General features: G+C 51.6%; 2 protein-coding genes across 2 annotated transcripts; both read left to right on the top strand.

Annotated features, from left to right (window-relative positions):
• Positions 1–9,913: 9,913 nt before the first annotated feature.
• Positions 9,914–10,366, top strand: LOC124122325 (velvet complex subunit 2-like). The gene has a single exon (XM_046485354.2). It carries the CDS (start codon positions 9,914–9,916, stop codon positions 10,364–10,366), a length of 453 nt encoding a protein of 150 aa, XP_046341310.2.
• On the top strand, positions 10,363–11,463 carry LOC125380892 (leucine-rich repeat extensin-like protein 5). The gene has a single exon (XM_048396651.1). The coding sequence runs from the start codon at positions 10,363–10,365 to the stop codon at positions 11,461–11,463; it is 1,101 nt and encodes a 366-aa protein (XP_048252608.1).
• The last annotated feature ends 290 nt before the right edge of the window (positions 11,464–11,753 follow it).

Here is an 11,753-nt window from a genome sequence, read left to right on the forward strand (position 1 = left end):
AATGATTATTATCTCTGCCTGATAAAAAAAACCCCAAAAACATTTTGTTACTTAAAATGACATGCTTTAGAAATTTCTTTGCAGTGATAAACGAGACAAAAAAATAAATGAGGATTAAAGTTTGTCAACCTGTTATTAAGCTTGGGGGCCTAGGTGTGGTGAATATCGTTTCATATGTAACATCTCACCAGCCGCATGGATAAGGAGATGTCTGTCCTCAGGTGTTCAAAAATGGGAGCACCTATTTAAATCTACATATCCTTACTTGTTTAAATTTGGTGAATTGTGTGTAACGTCTATTGAGAGAAAATTATCTTTGATATAATGCTTTTTGGAAATGTTTTTCTTAGTCATTTATTCTGCTTGATAACAAAGCCAAACCAGAACCTTTCAGTAGTTTTGTAAGTGCACCAATGAAGTCATTGTTCTTGAAATACGGGTTTGAGAAGGGTGTCTCCCAAAGTATAGATTTGGTCAAGACGAAGGAGTTTCTATCACATGTCCGATGCAATTCCTTATTTTGACTTGTACCATATGTTCCCGGTTGTTTTTCTGGTGAACAATTGCCATGCCTTTGTATGTGTTTGTGACGAGTGCCACCGGTGGGGCAGGGTATGCCCACCCTTTTCACGAACACCTCGTTTCATTTAATAGTGATTAAAATCACATGTTCATAGTCGGAATCGTACGATCGACTTTGTTTATGGCAGCAGTTCCTTATGAATAAGGGGAGGGTTTTGTCGCTTTTATTTTATTCATTTACACAATTATAATCATGTCTATACCGACTTGGTGAAAAAGCGTAATAGAGTTCATAGTGTGATATGTACTGAAAGAATGTAGTGAACACATCACTGCATCGTATCTGAATATAATGTTCAGTTACTCGTTTATTTTAAGTTAAAACCGTATCATTGTTACACAGGGAAAGAATGTGTGTTATGAAGGTTTATGAATAGTTTTCAATAATATGGAACTGAAAACGTCGTGCCGAGATACTGCTGTGGGAAGTGGCATGACATACCAATACACCTCCCATGTTAGTTTCAGTCTAAGATTCAATAAGGAGTGTATCTCCTAACATGACTGAATCCTGATGTCCATAACCCACCGTATGTGGATACACGCATCACGACTACCCCTGGATGTCCATAACCCGCTCTATGTGGATACACGCATCACCACTACCCCGGGGATGTCCATTACCCGCCCAATGTTGATACACGCATCACGACTACCCCGGGGATGTCCATAATCCGCCCTATGTGGATACACGCATCACCACAACCCCGGGGATGTCCATAATCCGCCCTATGTGGATACACGCATCACCACTACCCCGGGGATGTCTATTACCCGCCCTATGTGGATACACGCATCACCACTACCCCGGGGATGTCCATAATCCGCCCTATGTGGATACACGCATCACCACAACCCCGGGGATGTCCATAATCCGCCCTATGTGGATACACGCATCACCACTACCCCGGGGATGTCCATAATCCGCCCTATGTGGATACACGCATCACCACTACCCCGGGGACGGCCATAACCCACCCTATGTGGATACACGCATCACCACTACCCCTGGGATGTCCATAACCCGCCCTATGTGGATACACGCATCACCACTACCCCGGGGATGTCCATAACCCGTCCTGTGTGGATACACGCATCACCACTACCCCGGGAATGTCCATAACCCACCCTATGTGGATACACGCATCACCACTACTTCGGGGATGTCCATAACCCGCCCTATGTGGATACACGCATCACCACTACCCCGGGGATGTCTATAACCTGCCCTATGTGGACACACGCATCACCACTACCCCGGGGATGTCCATAACCCGTCCTATGTGGATACACGCATCACCACCTTCCAGGGGATGTCAATAACCCATCTGATGTGGATACTCGCATCACCACTACCCCGGGGATGTCCATAACCCGCCCTATGTGGATACACGCATCACCACTACCACGGGGATGTCCATAACCCACCCTATGTGGATACACGCATCACCACTTTCCAGGGGATGTCAATAACCCACCTGATGTGGATACACGCATCACCACTACCCCGGGGATGTCCATAACCCGCCCTATGTGGATACACACATCACCACTACCCCGGGGATGTCCATAACCCGCCCTATGTGGATACACGCATCACCACTACCCCGGGGATGTCCATAACCCGCCCTATGTGAATACACACATCACCACTACCCCGGGGATGTCCATAACCTGTCCTGTGTGGATACACGCATCACCACTAACCCGGGGATGTCCATAACCCGCCCTATGTGGATACACACATCCCCACTACCCCGGGAATGTCCATAACCCGCCCTATGTGGACACACGCATCACCACTACCCCGGGGATATCCATAACCCGCCCTATGTGGACACACGCATCACCACTACCCCGGGAATGTCCATAACCCGCCATATGTGGATACACGCATCACCACTACCCCGAGGTGTACAAAACCCACTCTATGTGGATACACACATCACCACAACCATGGGGTGTACAAAACCCACCTTATGTGGATACAGGCATCACCACAACCCTTGGGTGTACAAAACCCACCCTTTGTGGATACACGCATCACCACTACCCCGGGGATGTCCATAACCCGCCCTATGTGGATACACGCATCACCACTACTCCGCGGATGTCCATAACCCACACTATGTGGATACACGCATCACCACTACCCCGGGGTGTACATAACCCGCCCTATGTGGATACATGCATCACCACTTTCCAGGGGATGTCCATAACCCGTCCTATGTGGATACACGCATGACCACTGCCCCGGGGTGTACATAACCCGCCCTATGTGGATACACGCATCACCACTACCCCGGGGTGTACATAACCCGCCCTATGTGGATACACGCGTCACCACTACCCCCGGGTGTACAAAACCCGCCCTATGTGGATACACGCATCACCACTACCCCGGGGTGTACATAACCCGCCCTATGTGGATACACGCATCACCACCACCCCGGGGATGTCCATAACCCGTCCTATGTGGATACACGCATCACCACTACCCCGAGGTGTACAAAACCCACCCTTTGTGGATACACGCGTCACCACTACCCCCGGGTGTACATAACCCGCCCTATGTGGATACACGCATCACCACTACCCCGGGGTGTACATAACCCGCCCTATGTGGATACATGCATCACCACCACCCCGGGGATGTCCATAACCCGTCCTATGTGGATACACGCATCGCCACTACCCCGGGGATGTCCATAACCCGTCCTGTGTGGACAAACGCATCACCACTACCCCGGGGATGTCTATAACCCGCCCTTTGTGGATACACGCATCACCACTACCCAGAGGTGGAAAAACCAACCCTATGTAGATACACGCATCACCACTACCCCGGGGATGTCCATAACCAGCCCTATGTGGATACACGCATCACCACTACTCCGCGTATGTCCATAACCCACCATATGTGGATACACGCATCACCACTACACCGGGGATGTCCATAACCCGCCCTATGTGGATACACGCATCACCACTACTCCGCGTGTGTCCATAACCCACCCTATGTGGATACACGCATCACCACTACCCCGGGGTGTACATAACCCGCCCCATGTGGATACACGCATCACCACTACCCCGGGGATGTCCATAACCCACCCTATGTGGATACACGCATCACCACTACCCCGGGGATATCAATAACCCGCCCAATAAGGATACACGCATCACCACTACCCCGGGGATATCCATAACCCACCCTTTGTGGATACACGCATCACCACTACCCCGGGGATGTCCATAGCCCCCCCCTATGTGGATACACGCATCACCACTACCCCGGGGATGTCCGTAACCCGCCCTGTGTGGATAGACGCATCACCACTACCCCGGGGTGTACATAACCCGCCCTATGTGGATACATGCATCACCACTACCCCGGGGATGTCCACAACCCGTCCTATGTGGATACACGCAACACCACCACCCCGGGGATGTCCATAACCCGCCCTATGTGGATACACGCATCACCACAACCCCGGGGATGTCCACAACCCGTCCTATGTGGATACACGCAACACCACCACCCCGGGGATGTCCATAACCCGCTCTATGTGGATACATGCATCACCACTACCCCGGGGATGTCCACAACCCGTCCTATGTGGATACACGCAACACCACCACCCCGGGGATGTCCATAACCCGCCCTATGTGGATACACGCATCACCACAACCCCGGGGATGTCCACAACCCGTCCTATGTGGATACACGCAACACCACCGTCCCGGGGATGTCCATAACCCGCTCTATTTGGATACACACATCACCACTACCCCGGGGATGTACAAAACCCAGCCCATGTGGATACATGCATCACCACTACCCCGGGGATGTACATAACCCGCCCTATGTGGAAACACGCATCACCACTGCTCCGCGGATGTCCATAACCCACCCTTTTTGGAAACACGCATCACCACAACCCCGGGGATGTCCATAACCCGCCCTATGTGGAAACACGCATCACCACAACCCTGGGGTGTACAAAACCCACCCTATGTGGATACACGCATCACCACTACCCCGGGGATGTCCATAACCCGCCCTATGTGGATACACGCATAACCACTACTCCGCAGATGTCCAGAACCCACCCTATGGGGATACAGGCATCACCACTACCCCGGGGTGTACATAACCCGCCCTATGTGGATACATGCATCACCACTTTCCAGGGGATGTCCATAACCCGTCCTATGTGGATACAGGCATCACCACTACCCCGGGGTGTACATAACCCGCCCTATGTGGATACACGCATCACCACTACCCCGGGGTGTACATAATCCGCCCTATGTGGATACACGCATCACCACAACCCCGGGATGGCCATAACCCGCCCTATGTGGATACACGCATCACCACTACCCCGGGGATATCCATAACCCGCCGAATATGGATACACGCATCACCACTACCCCGGGGATATCCATAACCCACCCTTTGTGGATACACGCATCACCACTACCCCGGGGATATCCATAACCCACCCTTTGTGGATACAGGCATCACCACTACCCCGGGGATGTCCATAACCCGCCCTATGTGGATACACGCATCACCACTACCCCAGGGATATCCATAACCCACCCTTTGTGGATACACGCATCACCACAACCCCGGGGATGTCCATAACCCACCATATGTGGAAACACGCATCACCACTACTCCGCGGATGTCCATAACCCACCCTTTGTGGAAACACGCATCACCACTACCCCGGGGATGTCCATAACACGCCCTATGTGGAGACACGCATCACCACAACCCTGGGGTGTACAAAACCCACACTATGTGGATACACGCATCACCACTACCCCGGGGATGTCTATAACCCGCCCTATGTGGATATACGCATCACCATTACTCCGCGGATGTCCAGAACCCACCCTATGTGGATACAGGCATCACCACTACCCCGGGGTGTACATAACCCGCCCTATGTGGATACATGCATCACCACTTTCCAGGGGATGTCCATAACCCATCCTATCTGGATATACGCATCACCACTACCCCGGGATGTACATAACCCGCCCTATGTGGATACACGCATCACCACTACCCCGGGGTGTACATAATCCGCCCTATGTGGATACACGCATCACCACTACCCCGGGGATGTCCATAACCCGCCCTATGTGGATACACGCATCACCACTACCCCGGGGATATCCATAACCCGCCCAATATGGATACACGCATCACCACTACCCCGGGGATATCCATAACCCACCCTTTGTGGATACAGGCATCACCACTACCCCGGGGGTGTCCATAACCCGCCCTTTGTGGATACACGCATCACCACTACCCCGGGGATGTCCATAACCCGCCCTATGTGGATACACGCATCACCACTACCCCAGGGATATCCATAACCCACCCTTTGTGGATACACGCATCACCACTACCCCGGGGTGTACAAAACCCACCCTATGTGGATACACGCATCACCACTACCCCGGGGTGTACAAAACCCATCCTATGTGGATACATGCATCACCACAACCCTGGGGTGTACAAAACCCACCCCATGTGGATACACGCATCACCACTACCCCGGGGTGTACAAAACCCATCCTATGTGGATACATGCATCACCACAACCCTGGGGTGTACAAAACCCGCCCTATGTGGATACACGCATCACCACTACCCCGGGGATGTCCATAACCCGCCCTATGTGGATACACGCATCACCACTACCCCGGGGATGTCCATAACCCACCCTATGTGGATACACGCATCACCACTACCCCGGGGTGTACATAACCCGCCCTATGTGGATACACGCATCACCACTACCCCGGGGATGTCCATAACCCGCCCTATGTGGATACACGCATCACCACTACTCCGCGGATGTCCATAACCCACCCTATGTGGATACACGCATCACCACTACCCCGGGGTGTACATAACCCGCCCTATGTGGATACATGCATCACCACTTTCCAGGGGATGTCCATAACCCGTCCTATGTGGATACACGCATCACCACTACCCCGGGGTGTACATAACCCGCCCTATGTGGATACACGCATCACCACTCCCCCGGGGTGTACATAATCCGCCCTATGTGGATAGACGCATCACCACTACCCAGAGGTGTCCAAAACCCATCCCCTGTGGATACACACATCACCACAACCCCGGGGTGTACAAAACCCACTCTATGTGGATACACGCATCACCACTACCCCGGGGATGTCCATAACCCGCCCTATGTGGATACACGCATCACCACTCCCCCGGGGTGTACATAATCCGCCCTATGTGGATAGACGCATCACCACTACCCAGAGGTGTCCAAAACCCATCCCCTGTGGATACACACATCACCACAACCCCGGGGTGTACAAAACCCAACCTATGTGGATACACACATCACCAAAATCCCGGGGTGTACAAAACCCACCCTATGTGGATACAGGCATCACCAGAAGCCTTGGGTGTACAAAACCGACCCTATGTGGATACACGCATCACCACTACCCCGGGGATGTCCATAACCCGCCCTATGTGGATACACGCATCACCACTACTCCGCGGATGTCCATAACCCACCCTATGTGGATACACGCATCACCACTACCCCGGGGTGTACATAACCCGCCCTATGTGGATACATGCATCACCACTTTCCAGGGGATGTCCATAACCCGTCCTATGTGGATACACGCATCACCACTACCCCGGGATGAACATAACCCGCCCTATGTGGATACACGCATCACCACTACTCCGGGGATGTCCATAACCCGCCCTATGTGGATACACGCATCACCACTACCCCGGGGTGTACATAACCCGCCCTATGTGGATACACGCATCACCACTACCCCGGGGTGTACATAATCCGCCCTATGTGGATACACGCATCACCACTACCCCGGGGTGTACAAAACCCACCCTATGTGGATACACACGTCACCAAAACCTCGGGGTGTACAAAACCCACCCTATGTGGATACAGGCATCACCAGAAGCCTTGGGTTTACAAAACCCACCCTATGTGGATACACGCATCACCACTACCCCGGGGATGTCCATAACCCGCCCTATGTGGATACACGCATCACCACTACTCCGCGGATGTCCATAACCCGCCCTATGTGGATACACGCATCACCACTACCCCGGGGTGTACAAAACCCGCCCTATGTGGATACAGGCATCACCAGAAGCCTTGGGTTTACAAAACCCACCCTATGTGGATACACGCATCACCACTACCCCGGGGATGTCCATAACCCGCCCTATGTGGATACACGCATCACCACTACTCCGCGGATGTCCATAACCCGCCCTATGTGGATACACGCATCACCACTACCCCGGGGTGTACATTACCCGCCCTATGTGGATACACGCATCACCACTACCCCGGGGATGTCCATAACCCGCCCTATGTGGATACACGCATGACCACTACCCCGAGGTGTACATAACCCGCCCTATGTGGATACACGCATCACCACTACCCCGGGTTGTACATAACCCGCCCTATGTGGATACACGCATCACCACTACCCCGGGGATGTCCATAACCCGACCTATGTGGATACACGCATCACCACTACCACGGGGTGTACATAACCCGCCCTATGTGGATACACGCATCACCACTACCCCGGGGTGTACAAAACCCGCCCTATGTGGATACACGCATCACCACTACCCCGGGGTGTACATTACCCGCCCTATGTGGATACACGCATCACCACTACCCCGGGGATGTCCATAACCCGCCCTATGTGGATACACGCATGACCACTACCCCGAGGTGTACATAACCCGCCCTATGTGGATACACGCATCACCACTACCCCGGGTTGTACATAACCCGCCCTATGTGGATACACGCATCACCACTACCCCGGGGTGTATATAACTCGCCCTATGTGGATACACGCATCACCACTACCCCGGGGACGTCCATAACCCGCCCTATGTGGATACACGCATCACTACTACCCCGGGGATGTCAATATTCCGCATTATGTCGTTACACACATCACCACTACCCCAGGGATGTCCATAACCCGTCCTATGTGGAAACACGCATCACCACTACCCCGGGGATGTCCAGAACCCGCCCTATGTGGATACACGCATCACCACTACCCCGGGGATGTCACTCAGGTACGACGATGGGAACGCGCTTGTCCTCGGTCGAACTCGTTCAAGATATATTATGACGATGAATGGAATGCGGATGTGTTGATATCATAGAAATATGTAAGATAGCTAGAAAGACATTTGACTTCGATACATTTTCTTAACCATGTCTTTGAATAAGCCAACGCATAGCCGAAGGTATTTATTACCCACCGCTGATACTAGTATATCGTGAAGGGCGGGTCTGACAGAGATATCACCTACCGTCGGCTTTCCTCCTGTCCCTGACGTTATCATAAGTACAGGAAACTTCCTCTGTGTTGCAATGTTCTATGAGGCAAATAGTTTCAGTTACAGCGGGATGCTATCAATAACACGAATCCTTGTTGCGTGTAAACAAGTGTTCCTGGTGGACACTACCGTACAGTGAGGGATTCGTTTTACGATTTATGTAATTAACAGTATATTATCTGAGGGTATATTAAAGGTGCGAGGATATTTCAATGAGCATCACTAGACTCTTACACAGATGTTGTGTGATCAGGGTTACAAAAGTGCAAAGGTTTCCTCAATATTGTACACTGTTGGTCATGAACAGGATGACACAGAAATCCAAAGTATTTTACCTTATATCACATTACACATACATTGTTACGGTGTCCTGTATTTGTATACCCTCAACGTTTATTTAAAGTTATATTGACGTTATTATGAAAACTGTGTTCCAAGCAATATAGTACATATTGTAAGGAAATTATTTAATTGTCGACAGCGCAAAAAGGGTTATATATACAATCTTTGGGGTGGGTACACATTGATTATGCCAAACATATCTATATCCATTCATTTAATAACAACTATTGAAGTCAATGTTTGTCATACAATAACATAATATTATAGTATTGTCTTGCTAAAGTATCAATAGGCCTTTCAGAAACCTTGAACCAATACTTTCGTTTCAAATATTGACGAAAAAGGTTTTACATGAAAGATCAGTGAAGGTTTTTAAACTATGTAAGATACCCATTGCTACATTACTGCTGTGGCAATTTCACTATAATCTGTTTGTATAAGCAACCCCTGACATTTATACGAAGTGACGATTTGTAACGGTTGTGAGTTAAGAACCATTTTTCCCTACTTGATTTTTGAGTTTTTACAACTAGAACTAACACTCCAGTCAAATACATGGCCCCCAATCCCGAACACCCCACCCCGTACACCCCACCCACCCATCAACAACTCTCCAATCAAACACATGGCTCACCCCGACCACCCAACCCGTACACCCCACCCACCCATCAACAACACTCCAGTCAATCACATCTCCATCCAGAACACCCACCATCCATCACAACACTCCAGTCAATAAATGGCCCCCACCCCGAACACCCACCATCCATCACAACACTCCAGTCAATACATGGCCCCCCACCCCGAACACCCCATCACCCATCAACAACGCTCCAGTCAATACATGGCCCCCACCCCGAACACCCCATCACCCATCAACAACGCTCCAGTCAACACATGGCCCCCACCCCGAACACCCCACCACCCATCAACAACAGTCCAGTCAAACACATGGACCCCACCCCGAACACCCCACCATCCATCACAACACTCCAGTCAAACACATGACCCCCACCCCGAACACCCCACCACCCATCAACAACACTCCAGTCAAACACATGGCCCCCACCCCGAACACCCCACCATCCATCACAACACTCCAGTCAAACACATGGACCCCACCCCGAACACCCCACCATCCATCACAACACTCCGGTCAAACACATGGACCCCACCCCGAACATCCCACCATCCATCACAACACTCCAGTCAAACACATGGCCCCCATCCCGAACACCCCACCACCCATCAACAACACTCCAGTCAACACATGGCCCCCACCCCGAACACCCCACCATCCATCACAACACTCCAGTCAAACACATGGACCCCACCCCGAACACCCCACCATCCATCACAACACTCCAGTCAAACACATGGCCCCCACCCCGAACACCCCACCACCCATCAACAACACTCCAGTCAACGCATGGCCCCCACCCCGAACACCCCACCATCCTCAACAACACTCCAGTCAACACATGGACCCCACCCCGAACACCCCACCATCCATCACAACACTCCAGTCAACACATGGCCCCCACCCCGAACACCCCACCATCCATCACAACACTCCAGTCAAACACATGGACCCCACCCCGAACACCCCACCATCCATCACAACACTCCAGTCAAACACATGGCCCCCACCCCGAACACCCCACCACCCATCAACAACGCTCCAGTCAACACATGGCCCCCACCCCGAACACCCCACCATCCTCAACAACACTCCAGTCAACACATGGCCCCCACCCCGAACACCCCACCATCCATCACAACACTCCGGTCAACACATGGCCCCCACCCCGAACACCCCACCATCCTCAACAACACTCCAATCAAACACATGTCCCCAACCCGGAATACTCCACCCACCAATCATCAACACTGTGGTCCACACATGGCCCTCAAACCGAGCACCCCGCCTACCCATCAACAACACTCTAGTCACCTGTCAATATCAACCCACGACACACAACCACTCATTCATGATCAACTCGTGTTATTCCGGGACAAGCCGAATCGATCTTGCAGGTTACGAACAGGGGCGAGTGCTGACGAATGACAGCCACTACCACAGAAGGATCATTACGTCTCGATGAAAAATCCGACCACGGACCGCTGGGCTATGGGCACTAAAATTACGGTGTCACTCGTAATGGAGTCTCAGTCGCATTGTTGAAATACTCCATGCAGAGGACCCTGTGTAGAATAAGTTTCAAGCTTGTCGTGAGAGGCAACTAATCTGGGCTTGGATGACTGCGTGTCACCAAACCCCAGTGTGCTGATCACAATACTAACAGCCTAGTAATACACATAAGGAAGAGAATATATGGATGTCAACTTCTTTATTATGAGGAACACAACTTTTCGGAGTATATGCTTTCTCCTT

The sequence above is a fragment of the Haliotis rufescens genome, unplaced genomic scaffold (assembly GCF_023055435.1).
Source record: "Haliotis rufescens isolate VD_foot unplaced genomic scaffold, xgHalRufe1.0.p SCAF_16, whole genome shotgun sequence".
Classification (NCBI taxonomy): domain Eukaryota; kingdom Metazoa; phylum Mollusca; class Gastropoda; order Lepetellida; family Haliotidae; genus Haliotis; species Haliotis rufescens.